Source organism: Panthera pardus, unplaced genomic scaffold, assembly GCF_024362965.1.
Source record: "Panthera pardus isolate Hobbes unplaced genomic scaffold, ASM2436296v1 HiC_scaffold_6, whole genome shotgun sequence".
NCBI classification, from domain to species: Eukaryota; Metazoa; Chordata; class Mammalia; order Carnivora; family Felidae; genus Panthera; species Panthera pardus.
In genome coordinates, this window is record NW_026526991.1 from 73547269 (window position 1) to 73569641 (window position 22373).

At 37.0% G+C, this 22373-nt stretch overlaps 1 protein-coding gene across 1 annotated transcript in view; it reads right to left on the reverse strand.

Moving 5' to 3' along the window:
• The window catches only part of LOC128774992 (mucin-19-like), a 35211-nt gene that overhangs the window by 7821 nt on the left and 5017 nt on the right, over positions 1-22373 (reverse strand). Inside the window, exons 2-3 of the mRNA XM_053895343.1 lie at positions 21189-21322; positions 642-806 (exon numbers count right to left, since the gene is read on the reverse strand). Of these exons, the coding sequence (XP_053751318.1) occupies positions 642-806; positions 21189-21322 (299 nt within the window). The remainder of the gene's footprint in view (positions 1-641; positions 807-21188; positions 21323-22373) is intronic.

Genomic DNA, 22373 nt, shown 5'->3' on the forward strand with positions numbered 1-22373 from the left:
AAGTTATTTTCCTCATTGGATCTCTTTCTTTTCTGGTTGTTTGTTTGTTTGTTTATAGGTATGAACTATAGAGATTTCAGGGGCTAGGAAAGTAAAGTAAAAGTTGGCCAATTGGGAGAAGTATGTAGAAGCAGAGAGAACATGTCTCATCTATAGAAAGTTAATTTTCTCTCAAACAAAACAAAATTGCAGTCTATAAAATGTTTAGAAACCCTGTTTTATAGTATTACTCAGACAACTGAGTACGTAATTTAAAGAGAGAATCATGGTATTGAAAATAAACTGTGGTTGGAGACGAAAACATGTGTAGAGAAACCTTACACTAAATTTGGGTCCCAGAAGTATCTTAATTAATTTAAACAATATAAAAATGATTTATAATTATAATAATAGCACCAAGTAGAAAAATAGCATAAGAAAATTAAACCTATCAGGAAAAAAATGTAACTTAATATAAACATCTTGGCCAAAATTCTCTAAAGACAGAATTCATCAGTCTCATTGGCCCTGAAATTAGTTTTTTTTATATTCTCCACTATTAATATTAAGGCCATGTGCTGCAAATAATACAAAAATTATCAGGTTGTCTTAAATGAAAAAAAGCACTTGTTTCCTAGGTAAGCATTTTTCTCTAACAGTACCTGCTGGAGTGTCTTTTAACACTAAACTATCAGTATCTCGATGTTTTCTCCACCGATCTTCAGCCCTTTCGCGAGCATTAAATCCAAGGTCAAGGAGTGAACCAACAAGAGATTTCTTTCTTCTGTTTGGGTCAGCAAAGTTCAAATTACTGAACAAAAAGCCACCTAATGTGAATAACAGAAGATCATGTTTGAAACCTGTATTGCTAGCACAAGAAGGTGATTTGATTGTGACGCTTTGAAAGCATATGTTTTTTCCTCATTTTTCTGGAAGTCCTTGGAGTTACATACACTGCATATTGACTTCATTGCCATAACCATATCTTTTTGTCATGGTTCTAAGACTTCAACAAAGAGAGATAAATAGAGCTGTGAAGATTTCACTGTTGTGTGCTAGACATTCTTCTCACAGACAGGGCAGACACCTCTCCAGCTGTTTTCCTCGCCATTGCTAGGCCCCGAGTTCCAGTGTCCCACCTTCCCCCATCAAAATTGTCTGTTGTGTTGAAACCACGCTGTCCTTGGCTTAGTAAGAGCTGGTAAAGTTAAGATAACATACCTAATTCTCTTTTCTGTTTTTCTGCAAAGAAAAAAAGGTGAAAGTATTTATTTATAAATTATAGCATTTACTTCCTTCAGGTATCAGCTTAAACGCCATCTCAATGAGGTATACTCTGACAATTTAAAATTGCCACCCCCATTCTAATGCTCCCAATTATCATTGTATTACTTTAATTTATTCCAGAGATTCTATCACCTTGTAATATACCGTGTTTACTACTTATGTTTATTGCTTATTGACTGTCTCCTTCATCTAGATTTTAAGCTCTATGAACTCAAGGTTTTTTGCCTGTTTTCGTCACTAAGGTATCCCAGGTGTCTAGATTCTGAATCTTAATATCTAAATATCTTAGTTTGATGCCAAAGCAGAGAGAAATAAGGCAGCATTCAGTCGTGGGAAACCTATAGGCTTTTGAATCAAACCCATCTGGACTCCCAGACCTGCCATCAGAATGGCCTTTGACAATGTCTCTCTTAGACTCAAGCAAGAGGGGTTCCTACTTGGAACCACTCAAGTCTCACTCTGACCTTCTTCATGCCATGGTTCTCCTTGGAGGGCAAAGAATAAAGGCAGAGGGGTCAGGGACACCTGGTGGCTTAGTCAGCTAAGCGACCAACTCTGGCTCAGGTCATGATCTCATGCCTCACGAGTTCGAACCCCTCATTGGGCTCTCTGCTGTCAGTGCAGAGCCCGCTTCAGTTCCTGACTCCCTCTCTCCCTGCCTCTCCCCAGCTCATGCTTTCTCTCTCAAAAATAAATTTAAAAAAACAAAAGGGGGACAAAAGGGCAGAGGGGTTAAGATACACCAACCCAGAGCCTGTGCCCTCCTCCGTCCCTCACTGTAGACCCTACTAAGTCCCCAGAGCCCTATAGTCCCAAGCCTGTTCTCAGGATCTTCATGAGCATCCTTCCCAAGACCATTCCCCTAAGGTGAGACCACACTGCAGTGACGAGAATCTCTAGGCCTGGGGGGAATGATCAGGGAGTGCCTGTTTGCAGAAGAAACAGATTGTGCTGAGACACGCAGGCAAGGGTATCTCTCTGTGTAGGACAAAGCCAGAAATGGAAAGAGCAGGGAGATGGACACATTGGCAAGGCCACTACCCACTTGGCTCCTGCATGGAATCCAGTGATCTGAAAACTCTGCAATTATAATCAGGCCTTCTAAGTGGTGACAAATAGATTTTTGTCAAGTTGGAAGAAAAAAAAACATTTTATTTTCAATTTTGTTCCTTTATTTATGCATGTGCTATTCTTGCTCCTGGCTATGCCCCTGGATACATTTAATACTTATGAAACAAAGTTTCTTTGTCTGTTAAATGGAGACTACATAATAAATGATAATAAGTACTCAGTATGGAGCTAGGGTGCCTGGGTCAGTTAAGCACCCAACTTTGGCTCAGTTGGCTCTGGTCATGATCTCACGGTTTGTGGGTTCGAGCCCCACGTGGGGCTCTCTGCTGACAGCTCAGAGCTTGGAACCTGCTTCAGATTCTGTGTCTCCCTCTCTCTCTCTGGCCTCCGCCACTCAGGCTCTGTCTCTCTCTCTCTCTCAAAAATAGATAAACTTGTAAAAAAAATAAGTACTGGATAGAGAGACCGTATCTTTCAATGTATTTTATTCTACTCAACAAACATCACATCAAACTCATGTAGAATTTTTATTTAATTTATTAAATCATGATAAATATTCACTATACTTATACCTCTCCTGAGTTCAACCCCATAGGTATATTAGATCTTTCATTTTATTAAACCAATGTTTCCACTGAACTTATTCATTCTATTGTTGAAATGAATGGCTTGGTATCTTAGCCAGTGGGCCATGTTTGTTTCTACTAACTTATTTGTCCCTTTTTTATATACAAAACTTACTCAGAAATACATTGTCATCGGGGTGACTAGCAGTAATGGTTAGTGTGTGTTTTGTATGTACCACATCTTAGACATGTAACAGTACCTTCCATATCCTATCTCTTTAATCCTCACAGCCTCCTATAAGGGTGATACTATTATCATTTCCTCACTTGTAGATGAGAAAACTGATACTTAAAAAAGGTTTCATGACTTGTCTAAGATCGCAAGGTAAAATCTGCCAAGAAATCCTTTTTTCTTATGCAAACTGTATAATGCCATCACCCCGTTTAAAGATAGATTGCTTATACAATGCTTAAAGATAAATAAAATGTTTACCTCATAGCTCAAAGATAGGTACAATTTATTCATTTATATTGCATACATTTTGCACAAATTTTTGGAAGAGTTAACTTACACTTCAGACCACAACATGAAATAGAAAAAAGAAATAGATATAATTCTGTTCCTCTACCTTCATTCTATAGAGAAAAACTGATGGATGACAGAGGTGAATATGGATGAACTACAGAGAAGGGGAGATTTTTAAAAGGAATGGCAACAAACAAGTTACATTGTCTGAAACCAGTAAAATCTAAAAATATCAAAAAACAAAGTCCTATACTGCCTTATGGATACTTTTCTCAAATATGTGAATCTTTGTCTCATTAAGGAATAAAGATTGTGGGGGATAACATTGCTCTGGAGTTTGACCAGTTTTATGTTGGCTGGTAGAGTGGCTGGTTGAAGCATCTTTGCTTGGCATTTTTATTCATCCAATGCAGCTCTAGCCTCAAAGATCCTCAAGTCCCTCCCAAATAATACCCAGACTTGCAACGTTCCCTGAAAGACACAGGAAAAAAACTCAATTGCTAATAATTTCAGAAGATTCTCAGAGAAGTATAGAATTCCAAGTTCTCCCTCTCTTCATTCAAACTTCTTGAATAAGGACTTTCAGAAGAATGCTCAAGACTATTCTAATTAACATTCAGATTTTGTGCACTTGGAAGTAGATAAACTCTTGTTCTATCATTATAGTGAAACCTAATGAACCTGTCCATAGTTACGATAAGGTGATTTTGAGGTCTTTGAGACAACTGACCTGCTACTTATTCTCAGTTTGCCTTTACCTCAAAGAACACATTTTCCAATTGCATTTTATTGTATTTAGGTTGTAGAAAGACACAGAGATCTAAAATATCACATAATAAAAACATATAAAAGTAATCTTGGGCTATTTTGATTGGTATATATGTTAGACCAGAATCAAATTCAATCTATACTGACATTAGCAAAAATCCTTTTGTTAGATTTAAGAAAAAAACATAAATGCAGTCTTGATTTGTTGTGGCCAATTTTTCATATTGGTGGATAGGGAAACAAAATAATGAGTCATATTCAATGTTATTCAATGTTCTGAGGGAATCTGTAGTACCACTAATAGGACTAGGATCAATTTTAATTAAAACAATTCACTAAGAAATCAATCCTGTAATACAAAGTACTTATTTAAGGAACGTAAATCCTTAAATCTAGATCCACATTTCACTTACAGGTTTAAAAATTTTCTATTTTATTTTTATTTTTTATTTTTTTAATTTTTTTTTTAACATTTATTTATTTTTGAGACAGAGAGAGACAGAGCATGAACAGGGGAGGGGCAGAGAGAGAGGGAGACACAGAATCTGAAACAGGCTCCAGGCTCTGAGCTGTCAGCACAGAGCCCGACGCGGGGCTCGAACTCACAGACCATGAGATCATGACCTGAGCCGAAGTCGGACGCTTAACCGACCAAGCCACCCAGGCGCCCCTAAAAATTTTCTATTTTAAATGTCACCACCTTTATGAGATTAATTATTAAAATATCTGGCCCAGATTCTATAAAAACACACTAGAGTATGTTTGTTTGTAACAAGGAATATTTCATTTTAAATGTTTTAGTGTTTTTTCAGAGGAGATCTATCTTCCCTCGAAATAAAAGCAGTCACTTTATTATTGTTTAGTATAAACAGTATAAGAAAAAAAAAAAGCAATTTACCTGATGTGCTTTCAGCTATTTTTCCATCTGAAGAAAAACAAGGAGAATTGCTGTCATTAGTAGTTTCTCTGACAGATTTGCCAACAGAAAGTGAATTTTGATTACAGCCATTTCTTGTCCTTGGGAAGTGTTCCCACAGATATTCTCACTGAATTCAATGCTCAGGCGTGAATATAGTAATTATCCATTGACCCTGGTGTATTTATACCCCTCCAGAACACCCCCATAAAGGGTAAAGTCTCCACTGGTCCTCCAGCCGGTTTAAAATACAGCCTAGTTGGAGGAATTAGAGCATAGCAAAAACAAACAAACAAACAAACAAACAAACAATAATTCTGGGATGGCTGAAAAGGTGTAAAGCATTAATTACTATTCTGTTGTGAAATTCAGAAGTTTTAGTTAAAAGATTTTTTTCAAAAATACTGGATATAACTAGTTAATTTGAATAAAATTCTACAATTTCTATTGTACCACTGAATATAAAAGTCATGTACATGCTACTTACGAATGATTTCTTATCATCAAGGTGAATTTTCTTCATATTTAAGTAAATGGCATGCAAATTTGCAAGCTTGTCAAGTTATAGTATAACTGAGTCAAAAACTCACAATAAGAGTGAGTATAATGAATGACAATTTACATAGAAGTACACATATTATGTTATATTTAAAGATAAACCTATTTTTATCATATACATAAAAGCACTGGTTTCCCAGAGATTTTTTTCAAAAATTATGTGAAATAAAACATTTAACAATGGTGGAGTGCCTGGGTGGCTCAGTTGGTTAAGCATTGGACTTCAGCTCGGGTCATGATCTCACGGTTCATGGGTTCAAGCCCTGCAATGGGCATCTGCTGTCAGCACGGAGCTTGCTTCAGATCCTCTCTCCCTCTTTCTCTGGCCCTCCCCTGCTCATTCTCTCTCTCTCTGTCTCTGTCTCTCTCAAATATAAAAAAACATTTAACAATGGCAATAGAATTTTGCATAAATTCACATTCAAGAAACCTCAAAAAAAAAAAAACACACATTTTTTGTATAACATTTTAATTTTGGTACTTAATGGATTGTAGATTTTTTTTATGTTTCTCTATGCTCTATAATCTTCAAAAATTTCCTAAAACCAAACTGCCTACATCATTCAAATAAGAAAAACGTGCAGAAATTGGACTGTCCAAGAAAATCCAGGACTTATGGTCAGCAAACCTATGCCAGAAACAAAGGCATAAATTAAGTCAAACCAGAAACAGAGCCAGTTATAAGATAAAGAGTTTCCCACGTGTTCTGATAAATTGTTGCCAAAACCAAGTTGTATGTAATTACACATACAACTACATATACACATATTTAGCCAAAGGCTATGAAGAAATGGTCTGGAGATACTTAATATAAATCCTTTGAAAGAAAATTGTACAATAACATTCTCCATATAGGTTAAATACCTGGAAAATTCTAATTATTTAAAATGTAGTTTGTAGTCCAAAAGTCATTCCCAAATCCTCTTGCAATAAATAGAGGTGTTACAAAACCCATGCATGAATTTTACCCATCAGAAAGAAATCCCATGGGCCCCACTCAGCACACTTTCTCTTAAAACAGATGCAAGACTAATGAGCTTGGGGTGCCTGAGCGGCTCAGGACTCTTGATTTTGATGCAGGTCATGATCTCACCATTCTTGGGAACAGCCCCACATCAGGTCCACACTGACAGTGCAGTGCCTGCTTGAGATTCTTTCTCCCCCTCTCTGCCCCTCTCCTGCTCGTGTTCTCTCTCTCTCTCAAAATAAATAAATAAACATTGAAAAAAAAAAAAGACTAATGAGTTTGAATCAATGGTATTATCATCCCAACAGACTGAAAGCAAGGAATAAAAATTGGAACTGGGCATAAAAAACAGACATAATAACCCTATCAAGACACAGAATTAATGGGGTGCCTGGGTGTCGCAATCGGTTAAGCATCAGACTTCAGTTCAGGGTATGATCTAATGGCTTGTGGGTTCGAGCCTCATGTGGGGCTCTGTGCTGACAGCTCAGATCCTGGAGCCTGCTTCAGATTCTGTGTCTCCCTCTTTTTCTGCCCCTCCTTTGCTCACTCTCTCTCTCTCTCTCTCTCTCTCTAAGATAAATAAACATTTTAAAAAAAGATACAGAGTTAAATGTTCAATAGAAATGGAAAGACAGAAAGGCAAATCAAAAGCATATACTTAGAAACCATCTTTAGGGTAGGGCCCAACTATCTTCCACACAGCATTAGATCTCAAGGGCATCATTGCATGATATATAATGTGATAATTGGAATTCACTTTTATGTCTCCCCAAAAAGATGAGGCTGTGTTCAGAAGTTCTTTGTATTCTTGGGTAAAAAGATAGAGTATCTGCAGTTCATTTCAGAAATTTTACTTTGCAAAAAGTTGGTTATTTTCATATGGAAAATTCTTGTATGCAGAACGAACACTATAAACAATCCCAAATTATATTTCTAATTCAAAACAAGTATGATCTAATTACCTGTTTCATTACAGCTACTGTTCTCAGTATTGTGAATACCCAACAAAAATCATAGACCAAAATCCTATCCGTGAGGAGTTTACAATCATGTGAGATAAATGAGTAAGGAGTCATAGTATTTCATTCCCAAATCAAGTTTATACAAAACACATTGATTTCTGATTTCTATGATGGCAAGAATGTAAACTGGTTCAGTTATTAGAGTAAATGGTATGGAGGTTTTTAAAAAATAAAAATAGAATGACCATACGACCCAGAAATTCCACTTCTGGGTAAATATCCAAAAGGAAGTGGAATCACTATCTCAAGGAAGTATTGACACTACCATGTTCATTCCAACATCATTGATAATAGCCAACAACCTAAGTGTCCATCGACAGACAAATGGCTAAAGAAAGTGTCGCATATATACACATGGAATACTATTCAACCATAATAAAAGAAAATTCTGCCATTTGGGACAACATGGATGGACCTTAAGACATTATGCTAAGGGAAAAAGTCAGACAAAGAAAGACAAATACTGTATAATCTCATTTATATGTGGAATCTAAAAACATTGAACTCACAGAAACAAAGTAAAATGGTGTCTTCCAGGGATTGGGCGTTGGGACAAATGGGGTGATGTTTATCAAAGGGTGCAGACTTCTAGTTCTAAGATGAATAGGTTCTGGGGATCTAATTAATAGCTCTTTAACTGTAGTTAGTAATACTGTATTGTATACTTGACAGTTGCTAAGAGAATAGATCTTAAAAATTCTCACCACACATACACACAAAAAGGTGATTATGTGAGATGTTAAGGGTGTTGAATAACCGTATTGTGGTAATCATTTTACAACGTACACATGTATCAAATCATGTTGTATATCTTAAATTTATGAAGTGTTATATGTCAATTGTATCTCAATAAACCTGTAAAAAAAATCCCTATGTTCCAAAAGACGCAGGCTCAGAATACACCTTGATGTCTCAAAGTAAAGATAAATTTCTGGAAGATACAGACCTGATTCTTGTCTGTAAAATAGGGCTTCTCCATCTATTAAAAAAAGAAGAAGAAAAAGTATTAACAATTAGGTCATTTTATACTTCTCCCTACCATATTTTTTATAAGAAAATAATATTCTTCTTGTTTCCATTCTTTTAAGTTCAATCCAAGCAATCTACTTTTTATATCTGAAAATTATTATTTTTCAGCATTAATTTATTATTTTGGAGCTTTCTTATGTAAATGTAGGTAATTTATTTACCTATCAACATACTTAAAAATCTAAGTTTTCAATGTCAACTCACTGGAAAAACATATGGCCAAATAAATTAAAACCACAAATTTATATTAGTCAATATTTTATATCTTTTTCACATTATCAAAGCCTTTTACTGCTGTTAATCTGAAGTATATTTTCTGATTGAAATTTCACCTGATTTGATTTTGCCCTAAATATTTCTGGTTAGTGTCTTCACAAGCAGTGAATTAGACAAAAGACGAAAAAAAAAAAAAAAGAAAGAAAAGGAGAAAAGAACAAGAAAGAAAAAGTAATTATATAGATTTTACTCTACTGAGAAAACAGGATAATGCAGGAAAAATAATACTCGGTCAGGGTGCCTGTGTGGCTCAGTGGGTTAAACATCCAACCCTTGATTTCAGCTTCGGTCATGATCTCACAGTTCATGGGTTCAAGCCCAACATCTGGTTCTGTACTGACAGCACAGAGCCTGCTTGGGATTCTCTGTTTCCGTCTTTTTCTGCCTCTCCCCTGCTTGCACTCTCTCACTCTCTTTCTCAAAAATAAATAAATAGGGGCGCCTGGGTGGTTCAGTTGGTTGAGTCTCCGACTTTTGATTTCCATTCAGGTCATGATCTCATGGTTCCTGAGTTCAAGCCCCATGTCGAGTCCTGCATTGGGCTCTGTGCTGGCGATGGGAGACTGCTTGGGATTCTCTCTCTCTCTCTCTCTCTCTCTCTCTCTCTCTCTCTCTCAATCTCTCTGTCCGTCTCCTTCTGCTCCTCCCCACACTCTCACTGTCTCTTGCTCTCTCTCAAAATAAGTAAACTTAAAAAATATGAAAACAAATAAACATTAAAAAATAATACTTGATTATACATATCTATTTCATGTCAGTTCTATATTTCATATCACTAAAGTTTTTTTCCACTTAGCCAGGGTACTGTTTTATTTTGTTTTGTTTTGTTTTTTCCTTTTCTTAGTACAGTTATGGTTAAACAATGTAATTTTTTCTTTTGATTGAACACATAATGCCTCCCAAATATCTGCCTTTACCAACTTCCACTCCTGAAGTCTTTACCATTCTATAATGTAAAGAAAATAAAGGGAGTCTGTTTGGACTATGGAGCTAATTGACTAAGGAACAAAAATTCATTTCAACTAAGGCACCTGGAATTTCTGCAGAACGTTTTCTAGCTATGTTTCTTATATCTCAACATGGCTTTATTAATACATATAATCTCTTGTTTTTGTTTAAAAAAAAAAAAAAACAACAACAACAACCAGAGTGCCTGGGTGGCTCGGTTGGTTAAATGTCCAACTCTTGATTTCGGCTCAGGTCATGATCTCACGGTTCATGAGATTGAGCCCCAGGACAGGCTTTGCACTGACAGTGCAGAGCCTGCTTGGGATTCTCTTTCCCTTCCTTTCTACAATCTTCCCCACTCATGCACATGCTCGCTCTCTCTTTCAAAATAAATAAATAAACATTAAAAAAAAATCACCAATCTATGGAAATCCTATTTAAATATTCGTAATCATTCTTAAAGCCACCATAGATATTTAAGAATTTACTTTAGAAATTCTTTCCAATTCTCCAGTGAACTTAATATACTTCACTAAATACTTTTAAAACATTTTTTGTGATACAATATCATTTAATAAATGCTTTGAAAATAATGTGTTTTGTGCATTGCTATTTAAGAAATAAACACATTTATGCAAAGTAGAAGCAAAGAATATAACAAACTGATATATAAGATTATGAAAGTCACCATTACTTGAATAGTCATTTTCTAATGGTCCATCAGATGATTTCCCAGGTAGTTGGATTAAGGATAAAAATATTTTCTCTTAATCACAACAAATAATCATAGTCCTCCACATTCTAGCTTCTCATAGAAAAGTAAATAGTACTCTACTCGCAAATTTAAAAAATAGATTTTAAATTTAGATACAGAATGAATTTTCTCCCTTTTACCGAACTTTTTTCCTTATGTTCAGATGTTGTTGCTTTTCTTCTCTGTTTATAAATAGAACTAAAGAGCAAGAAATACATTTGTTTCTAAAGATTTTTTTCCATTTTGCTCAATTTTTAATTAACAAAATTAATGATGTCCTACTTTTCGATTAATATTAGAAATTAATTAACTGACTTTGTGAAATATCCAGAAAAGTTGTTAGTTTAAGAAATATTTTCCCTACAAAAAAAATTTTTGTGACAAACCAGCCTTTTAATTGGTGATTTGTAAAAACTGCAATTACCTGTGTGGGTCTTTAGTCTAAATGCGGATTTTAAGTTCAAGATAGGGTCATCAAAAGATAAACTGTGATAAGATAAATAACAAAAGTAATACCATGTGCATCTAGAGTAACCTATTCATTAATATTTCCTTAAAATAAACTCATTAAGTCTGAGTAGGATGAAAATCTAGTTTTCTTATTATCCTACTATCCTTACCATTATCCTACTGAGGTAAAGGAAAATTTTATGATAGAGAAAAAGTTTGACACTAAACGTTTAAGCAAGTGCATAAATGGGTCTATCAAATTTGAAATGATTATTTAAATTAGTCCCTTACCTTTGCAGAAGACACAAAGGGCCACAACCAAATACAAAAAAATCAACTTCATGGTGGTGATTTGGGACCTAGAAATGGGGACCAGTCATCTTGAAGAACCAAATCTGTGAGGGACCCTGTAACCGTAGGTTTTATACCCACTATTACCTCTGTCTCTTATCATGGGCTAGGTGTGGTAAAGTTAGTGATGATAGAGCAAAGATAAATATAATAGCATGCCAAAGATGAAATCCGTTTCAAGTCAGTTTAGTGTCTTATTTCTGTGACATCTTCTATATTGGATCAGGTCCAGCTCATGACAAACCCAGACCATGCCTTCTTGCAACCCTTGTGCAAACAGCAAAGGCAGGAACAAAAAGCTCTAGGATTAAAAACCAAATATGCCAATGGTATACGTTTGTCTGTACCCTATTAATCATTGTAAAAGTCTTAATACCTCAAGAAACTCAAATAGTGTGATTCAATATTGTCATATTGTCTCTCCCTTAACAACAAAATGTATTTTAAACATTAACCTACCTTGAAACAAAGAACTCTTTGCCTACCAATATATTATTAGGTATTTCCTTGCAGAAATATATAATTATCACATAGGTATAAGTATAGGAGCAGATATACTAAGACATACAATGCACTACTATTACTGTAATGCTTTATTACTCACAAGGACACATGATATTCCAATGATCTACATGTTTACCATGACCTTTATCATAAAGTATATAAATAACTAGAAGACATGAAAATGAGAACAAAAGAAAAAGAATGTTATAGAACAAAAATAAAATTAAATAGAAAATACCACCCATGAATTATACATGTAGATATTCTAGGGTAGGAGGAGGAAGTTCAAGTCATGGTCTTGAGGTCTAGTCCATGCTGAGCAGGGTAGAGATGACTGACCATCAAAGGTGGACCTGAAACATAGAAGGGCCAACTCCAAAGCTTTGATGATGTCTCTGTTTCTCATCTGCTCCCAATCACCGTCAAGGAACGGTTTCAGTACATTTGTGGGGAACATAGCATAATGTATAAACTTGTCAAATTACTAGGTTGTAAACATGAAACTAATGTAACATTGTGTGTCCACTATCCTCAAATAAAATAAAAAAAGAAAAGGATTTCAGTAGCCAAAGGGAAAACAATTCTCAGTTAATCTCTCCAGAAAAGCAGAAAAATCCCAGGAAAAGGGGAAAACTATGGATAAGCATCCCTTTCCTTCCCCTTTATCCACTCATTCTCAACTAACCTGAAGGAAATAAATGAGCCCTGCATTCTCAGGGGGCTTTACCAATATAGAGTGAATGCTTTTATTCATGTGTTTCCTGTCCTCATCAAATCTTAGTTTACTAAGTGATTCCTTAAGTCATTTTGAAACAGGACAGAATTCAACAGGTTTAAATATTTTAAATGCATTCTCCTGTTTAAGGTAATGCATTTACTGAAGGCCATGCATTTTTTAATCTGACATCAGTGCAGTATCAGAGTTTTCTTCATGGGGCAGGGATTTGAGGGTGGGCAAACAATAGACTTAGGAGTGCTGTGGAGAGGACGCACTCCAAGAACAGAAGAGGAGGTAACAGGTTGGAGGGGCTAAAGACCGACTTCGCTGACTTTGTCCAAACCCCAGCTCTGACCATTTAAATACTTTGCAGATAAAGACTGTGTATTGAAGATTTTTCTCCAACACAGAAAAAAAAAAGTATAGTTAAGGGGCAACGTTTCCCTTTTGACATTTATGTATTTGTTGTTTAATCATACATGACTGCATTGTGAAGGAGATGTGGTCTTAGAGAGCCCATTTCTCAGATTATCATTATAACATTATTATTCTGCTATGTGTCAACAGTGGCTACATAGACCAGAAGGGAATAAACTTACTTTGAGACTTTGGGGTAACTAAGAATACATGCAAGATGGGAACTTTTCCATAAACAGAGTTCGGCTGAAATTCTATGGAAGCTCGAAGGAAGGTGGCATTCTTTTAGCTTGTGAGAATCAGGGAAAATTCCATGGAGAGGGTAGTCTAAGGACTGAACCTGAGAAAAGTAGATAAAACCTGGACATGCAGAATCACGGAGGATTCCAAGTGGAACATGCATTATGAAAAAGTCAAATGCAATTTCAAGCATTCTAATGTCTTGTCACCCACTTCTCTTTCTAGGTCACTCATTCTAGTAGTGCGATTCCAAGAATCTGCTGGTTCTCCTGGGGCCTACAATCCATTGATCCTGCTTCATTTCATTTATCCTCACTCCTCTCAACAATTCAAGTACCCTCATACTTGGCTTACATTCTACAGGGAGTTATTATCATCATTCCCTTGCATGTGCTCTTAATTCCATTGAGTCCCCCCACCCCACCCCGCCCTGTGTTTGCTTTCTTGGCAAAACCCCAACCATGGTTTAAATTAAACTCATTTCCTTTCCCTACCTAAACCATGCAGATGAACATGACAGTACAAAAATATAGTCATGCTAATTGTCTCTCTTAAATCTATTACCCCAAATGGGCCCTTAAGATAGTCAGGCACTTATATTTTCTAGTCTATTTGCTTTCACACTCTTCATATTTTCTCTTCTCTTCTCTTATATCCAATGCCTCCTTTCCATCTTCCCTCTCAGTTAATGACCCTACTTCCAATTTTACTGAGCAAATATAAGCCATCAAAGGAGAAACTCTATAAACTCCCATCCCCAAGTATATCCATCTACTGGTGTCTGGACCCTGTTCTGCCTGCCTTCTCGTTAATACACAAGAAGTCTCTGTGCCAGCATGGAAGGTCAATGCTCCCATTTGCACACTGGATTCCCTCCAAGAACATTAATGCCAGTAATTTGTTCACCTCTGTCCACATCACTAAGGCTTCTTTTCTCTTTTGGATTAATTCCAACAGTATAAATACTTGCTGTTATTTGTTCTTACTAAGAAAAATAAATATAACAAAAATTAACTTTATGGTATCTGAACTATATCTTGATGAAGCTATTTTTTTAAAAAAAAGTTGTTGAATTTACTTCCCTCCCTGCTCTTTTCCCATTTCTCTTCTCCCCTTAATTGTTTGACTTCACAAGAGTTACTGGTGTTCACTGACCCCAGTTCCTGATTTCTCATTCTCCCATGACCCATTAAGCTCTCACTCCATTATGGCACAAAACTAAAGAGCACAGGTGATCTTTTGTGAATCCAGTGGGGAGTAGTCAGTCTTCATTTTATTGACGTCTCAACATTTGATGCATGGTTGATCAATTCTTCCTTCTTAGAACACTTTGATTTCTGCAGTTTCCATGGTTTTCCTTCTTCCTTTGCTGCTCCCTCTCATTCTCCTCTGCTGAATCCTCCTCATTTCCAGCACTTCTGAACATGAAGGCTTGAGACTCAGTTTTGGAGCTCTTCTTTTTCTCTAGACACTTCACTCTCTTGGTGATTGTACCCAAGTTCTATGGATTTACATACCACTCAGATAGTCATGACCTCCAGGTTTATAAATCCAGCCCTGGACTAGACTATTCCCCTGTCTCCAGGCTTATTTTCCACATCTTCACCTGTGTGTCTAATAGGCAACTACACTTAATGTGCCCAGAATGAAACTCCAAACTCTCCTTCCACAAATGTGCTTCTCCCAGTGTCCTCTTTATCTCAGTTAATTGGGTTACCTCCCCCAAAATGTATAGCCATTCTTGAATTTTCATTTTCTTTCACCATCCCTCCCACGCACACCTATTGCATCAGAAAATCCTGTTGATTCTCAATTTAAAATACACCCAGACTAAAATCTCACCCACCTCCTCTGCTTCCCCTCATTCAGGCCACCAGCACCTCTGACCTAGATTACTACCGTGGACTTCCAGCTAGTTTTCATTTTATAATCTCAGAACATCAGCCAGCATGGTCCTGTGCAAACTGACTCATACTATGTATTCTTCTACTCAAAACCCTGCAGGGACCACCCCCCCCTCACCAAATAAAACCAGCACTATGGTCTCCACGACCCTACTCCATCAGCCCCAATGCTGATCTCACCTCCTGCCTGCTTGCTCTCACTCTCCCTGTTCCAAACTGTGCTGTCACACTTTGCTCAGAGGCCTCTGTGCTGTCACTGTTGCTCACTAGACAGTCCTACCTCAGAGCGTCTGCATTTGCTGTCTCTGCTCCCTGGAATACGCTCTCCTCAGGTATCCACAGAATGTGCTCTTTCACCTCATTAAAACTTGCATTTTAATGACATACTTTGCAAATAGCTAGTATCCACTTCAACATGCTGTAATTATTTTTCCACCAAAATAACCTTTTTTAGGGTTATGATTAAACTTTAGCCTTAGTGAGTTAAAGCCTATCTATATATAAAAGTTCTTAAATATGGATAGTTTGCATATGTTTTAAACAGATGTCCAAAAAGATAGTTACATAACATAATCCTTTGGCACCATCAATGTTTTATACTATTAAAACTAAATATTTTAATTTCAAAACAAATTAATGCTTTTTTAAATGTCTTCTAAGTCATTTAATATGCCTATATAATTGCTAATTCTTCCCATAGATATCACTTCCTCATCTCATTTAAGTCTTTAAAAACCAGCTTCACATGGACACCTTCTCTGAATACTTTACAAACCTCACCGAACAGCACTTCTTCCCTCTAATCTCCTTTCTTTCTTTTCTTTCTTTCTTTCCTTTCTTTCCTTTCTTTCCTTTTTTTCCTTCTCTTTCTTTCCTTCTTTTCCTTTCTTTTTTTCTGTTTCTTTCTTTCTTTTCTTTCTTTCTCTGAGAGAGAGGGGGAGAGAGCATAAGGGAGAAGCAGAGGAAGAGGGGGAGAGAATCTTAAGCAGCTTCCACACCCAGCAAGGAGCCCCATGAGGGGCTCAATCTCCCCACCATGAGATCATGACCTGTCCTCTACTCTCTGTTCTATTTTTCTCCATAGCTTTTACCACCATCTAATGTATATTTTTAATTAATCTGTTTAATACATTTAATTATTGTCTGTCTTTAGAACTAGAATTTTTTAACGTTTATTTATTTATTTTTGAGAGGGGGCGGGGAGGGCAGAGAGAGAGACAGAGAGAGAGAGAGAGGGAGACATAGAAACCAAAGCAGGCTCCAGACTCTGAGCTGTTGGCACAGAGTTCGATGTGGGGCTTGAATACATGGACCACGAGATCATGACTGAGCTAAAGTCAGATGCTTAACTGACTGAGCCACCCTAGCTTGATCTAGAATTTAAATTCAATTAGGACAGGGATTTTTATGTGTTTTCTTGGCTGCAGAGTCCCAGTGCCTAGAAAAGAGCTTGGAACATGCTAGGTACTCACTAAATATTGAATAAGTAATTTAAGGAATAACTTATTGCGGTCAAAAATAAAGATTACATTAAATAATAATGGCAATAATAATGATAAACACATTTTAGTATTGAAGCCCTTTATAAAGAGATTTACTTCAATATAATATATTGAGTTAGACACAGTACAGTAAAACTGGGGAAATACTGATGGTTAGGAAAAAGTTACCACCATTTGAAACTTCTAGTCCAGATTCACCCTCAATTATTATAAGGGGAAAATGCCCTAACAGCTGTGTTTTGTTTCATTTCACCAGCTCAGTTGCCTGTAGTAAAATAAATAGTCCAAAGTCCTAGATCTTTTTCACTATCATGTTAATAACTACCGAAGAAATTGGGTTTATAGTTGTGAGAAGGTGGAGGCGGGACAGTAAAGTATCCTCCACCCTAAGAAACTACTTTAAGACAGAGAAGTGAAGCAAGCTGCTTCGATACATTGACAGGGTCAGTCAGGGTGACTTACTGAAGTGGAAGCAGGCAACCCCAGCGTTGTGCAGCTATTCTCAGCCCAGTTTGGACCGTGATCCACAGTTTTTGTAAAGCAAGGGGCATTGGGATGAAGCCAACAGGTAGTTATCTAAAATGGGAACTCCTGTGCACAGGTCATCTCTATTAGTTATCTAAAGTGGTGTTTTCTGTGCGCCACTTTAGGGAAGATCAGAACAAGCCTTCCTTCACTCAGGTCAGGGCACACATTAATCTCCAAGGGGCCTGGAACACGTAGCCCCAGGGAGATCATTGTGAGGGCATGAACAAGATGGAGTCAGTGTTGTCTGCACTCCCAAAACCATGTCCCTGAAAGCCAAGAAGACAATAAAATGCCAATATACTAGATTCATATTGATTGCCTCTCCATGAGTTTTTTTTAACGTTTTTTAATATTTATTGATTTTTGAGAGAGAGACAGAGCATGAGCTGGGTAGGGGAAGACAGACAGAGAGAGAGAGACAGAGAGAGACAGAGAGAGAGAGAGACAGAGAGACAGAATCCGAAGGAGGCTCCAGCCTCTGAGCTGTCAGCACAGAGCCCATCATGGGGCTTGAACCCACAGACCAAGAGATCATGGCCTGAGCCAAACTCGAATGCTTAACCGATAGAACCACACAGGCGCCCCAGTTTTATTTATTTTTGGGAGAGCGCAAGCTGGGGTGGGGCAGAGAGAGGGGGACAGAGGATCCTTCAGGCTCTGCGGTGACAGCTACAAATGACGTTTTCTGGATTCTAGTGCTTCTGTCCTCCCCAAGCCACTCCTTTCAAGACTACACTGCAGGTTTTCTTTTTTGCCTTCTAAAATTTTAAAGTATCCATGATTGATATTACTATAAGAGAACAGTTTTAAAATGAATTAAAACTACCAACTTGGCAAATGTTGAAGAGGATTCTTAGAAAGAAATTAAGTTTTCCAGGAGGCTGGCTCATTTTAGTTCTGGAATTTTTCATTAGTTAGCTTGTATTTTATAAGGAAATTAAACACTTTAACTCTTTTGTAACAACATACCCATCAGATAAAACCATCTAATAATATTAAAACATGTATTGCATAACAACTGTACATAGTGCAAAAGCATATCCACCAAAAAGAACAATAGTCAAATGTTTCCTTCTTGATTTAAAAGGATGTGGCTTAAGTGTCCGTACACTTAATGATATGCTGTCAAAGGAAAAGTCAACAGTTGAAAGAACAATAGCATCAGTATGGGCAAGACAGCTTATTTTTTTTAACTAACAGTTGTACCAGAAGCAAATACAGAAAATGTTAAACAGCATTTATTTGGATTATGGGACAAGAAGTTCCTTACTTTCATATATATTATGGTCTGATATTATATTGGAAAGTTGAGTGTCTGGAAATTTGAAAATTGTTGGGGTGCCTGGGTGTCGCAGTCGGTTAAGCGTCAGACTTCAGCCAGGTCATGATCTCGCGGTCTGTGAGTTCGAGCCCCGCGTCAGGCTCTGGGCTGATGGCTCGGAGCCTGGAGGCTGTTTCCGATTCTGTGTCTCCCTCTCTCTCTGCCCCTCCCCCGTTCATGCTCTGTCTCTCTCTGTCCCAAAAATAAATAAAAAACGTTGAAAAAAATTTTAAAAAAAAGAAAATTGTTGGGGCGCCTGGGTGGCTCAGTCGGTTAAGCATCCGACTTCGGCTCAGGTCACGATCTCACGGTCTGTGAGTCCGTGAGTTCGAGCCCCGCGTCGGGCTCTGGGCTGATGGCTCAGAGCCTGGAGCCTGCTTCCGATTCTGTGTCTCCCTCTCTCTCTGCCCCTCCCCTGTTCATGCTCTATCTCTCTCTGTCTCAAAAATAAATAAACGTTAAAAAAAAAAAGATTTAAAAAAAAAAAAGAAAATTGTTGTTATAAGGGAAGTTTCACACCAAGAAAAATAAAAATACAATTAAATTCTTGAATAAATATTATTTAAATTAATATAATTATTTAACGTACATTGTGCTTAACATCAGATATTGATAATAAACAATTTTTCATAGTAAATTACCGCCTTCAATTTAACACCTCAAAATTGTGTATAGTAATAGTTAGCAGGCAGACGAAACTGGTAATATCAGAACAGATTTTCTTTTTATTTTTAATGTTTATTTATTTATTTTGAGGGAGGGACAGAGAGAGCGCATACAAGTGGGAGAGGGGCAGAGAGGTAAAGGGAGAGAGAGAGTCCTAAGCAGGCTCTGCACTGGAGGTTTCCAATGTGGGTCTCGAACTCATCAACTGTTGAAATTATGACCTGAGCTGAAAAAAAGAGTTGGATGCCTAACTGAGCCACCCAGATGCCCCAGAACAAATGTTCAAATATTGATTTTATAAGAGAGTAAAAAATTATGTCAGGGTTCTGAGTAGGATATGATATTGGCATTGATACAGCTATAGCATCCGCTTTCCTGAGTAAAATTTTAAGAAGAATTTGGACACTGGCCTTCTCTTGATAAGGTGGTCCATAGTAAGTCATATTCCAGACAGTTTTATTATCTATGTTTTCTCTCTGCATTAGTATCACTGAAACGCTTTCCTGTGCTCAACCTAAAGCCCTATTTTTAAACATCACCCTATCATTTGTCCTGCACAATTACCCCCATGGTTATTATATCAATTCCTTCTTTCCAGCTTTCTTCTACTTCTTAACATTCATGGCTGTATTTTCATCCTCATTGTGCCTTCATAGTTACACATTCTTCTCTACCCACTTCAGTTAGCTTTTCATTCTATAAACTGTCTCTAAATGATCATCACATAATGGCTTCATCACGCTCATTTACTTTATTCAGCCCAGATGGATCCTCAGGGACTATCCCCCCACTTTCGATTCCACTGATCATCTCCTTCTTTAAACTATCTATGTCTCTGTCTCTTTCTGTTGTTTCTGAATATGGATGTTTTCCAGAGCCTTTTTCCCCAATATGTTCTCTGCCATCTCATCCTCTTCCCCATTTTGAAATGATGGTGTTAAGAGCTGAATTGCGTCCCCTCAAAAATTCAGATGTTGAAGTTCAATTCTATAGCACCTCAAAATGTAGCTATAGTTGGAGATAGGGTCTTTAAAGAGGCAATTAAAATAACATGAGGTCATTGAAGTAGACTCTAACCCACTATCACTTGTGTTCTTATAAGAAGAGGAAATTTGAGGCACTCCTGCATGGTTCAGTCGGTTAAGCGTCTGACTTCTCAGGTCAAGATCTCATGGTTCATGAGTTCGAGCCCTATGTCAGGTTCTGTGCTGACAGCTCAGAGCCTGGAACCTGATTCAGATTCTGTGTCTCCATCTCTCTCAGTCCCTCCCCCACTCACCCCTGTCTGTATCTCTCTCTTTCTCTCAAAAAAAATAAACATTTAAAAAAAAATAAGAAAAAAAAAGAAGAGGAAATTTGAACACAGACACATACACAGGAAAGATGGTCAGAGATACAAGGAGAAGATGACAATTTGCAAGCCAAATGTCCTGTCATACTTACAGTTTCCTACACCCTATATATATTTTCACATTTGTTATTATCTCAGATTTTATGTTTCACTATTCACATATTTAAACTTTTAGCTGGTCTCCTGCTCTGAGATGATCCTGAATCTTCTCTCTCATGTCTTATTTCTTGTAGCCTTTGTTTATTTGGACTGTATAATACTGCTTATTGTCTTTAAAAACTTATTTATATTAATTGGCTGATAGAGTAAGTGTATATTCCTTCAGAGAAAATGCCAGTTTCCCTCTTCCAGGTGCCTAACACCACCGGTGGAACTACTTTTGGCAGCAAATCTTCTGATATTTTTTGGAAACACATGTGATGTAAATCTGGTCTATAAATCTATTATGACTTCAGAGTTACAATGGCTCTGATTCTTTTATCACCACCTTGCTATGCTCAACATCAACACAATTTTACTTGGAGGGAAGGGCTGTAAACGTGTGGGATGAGTAGGATCTGGTTTACCTGAGAGTTTACTTCTTTGGGGTTGCAGCTTTGAGGAACGAATCTTTAATTCGACCCCCACATTTGCTAGATCCTCATTTATGTCTTCTGTCCCATATGCTCCATAAGTCCTACAAAACCTCATCCCAATCATACTGGAATGAACAAATGCATTCAAAGCAATTGGTGACAGATATATGTGTTGTATTACTTTAGAGATGTATAGTGACTTTGGTTATCTCCCATAGATGTTGCTCAATGCCACCCAGAACTGAAAGACACCTTTCCTCGTTGGCTGGGAGCTGGTCAACTTGTCTTAATCCCTTTCCTACAGATGTCTCTGCTCAGAGTGTTGTCATGCTCAAGTTCATTCTGCCCTCTCCAGGCATCCCACATAATGCCTGGTCTACGTGGGTACAAATTTCTTCATGAAGTTAACGGAGGTCCTGTCATGTGTGTGGCACACCCAACTTCTTCCTCTGCCCCATCCTGCTTCCTTTCTACCCACCCCCCATCCATATGTGGACCCGTAAAGTACTCCCTGAAAAACTTCCTGCACAAATTCCTATATCAGAGTTGGCTTGCCAACCTGTGACACATTTTCGCAATTGACTTTTATCTTAATTACGTTCTGGTGAGAGAATAAACTTGTATGATCTCAGCCCTTTAAAATTAAATGATTAAATTAATGGCTTGTGAGCCAGTTTAAGGTAAGTTTTTATAAATGTTCTTTGTGTGGTTGAAAAAAAAACACATATGGTAAAGATATAGTTTGCAATATTCTTTTTATTTCCATCATGTCAAAATCGCTCATCGTGCTATTCAAACCTCTGTCCTGATTTGTTCTTCTGTCTAGTTGCTCTATCAGTTACTGAGAGAAGTTTGTTAAAATTTCTCATTCTTATGTGTCTAGTTATTTTGTGCAGTTTTGCTAATTTTACTTTATGTATTTGAAAATGTGTGATTATATAAATTCAAATGCATATTTTGCATATATATTTAAAAGTTGCATCTTCAAAATGAATTAAACACTTTGTATCATGAAGTGATCCTCTTTACTTCTAGTAATGATATTTGCCTTAGTGTTTAGTTTGTCTATTAATATAGCTTCCTTGGTTTCATTTTGGTTACCATTTGTGTGTCTGTGTGTATTTCTATTATTTTATTTTCAACATTTATGTATTTTTTTATTTTTAATGTTTATTT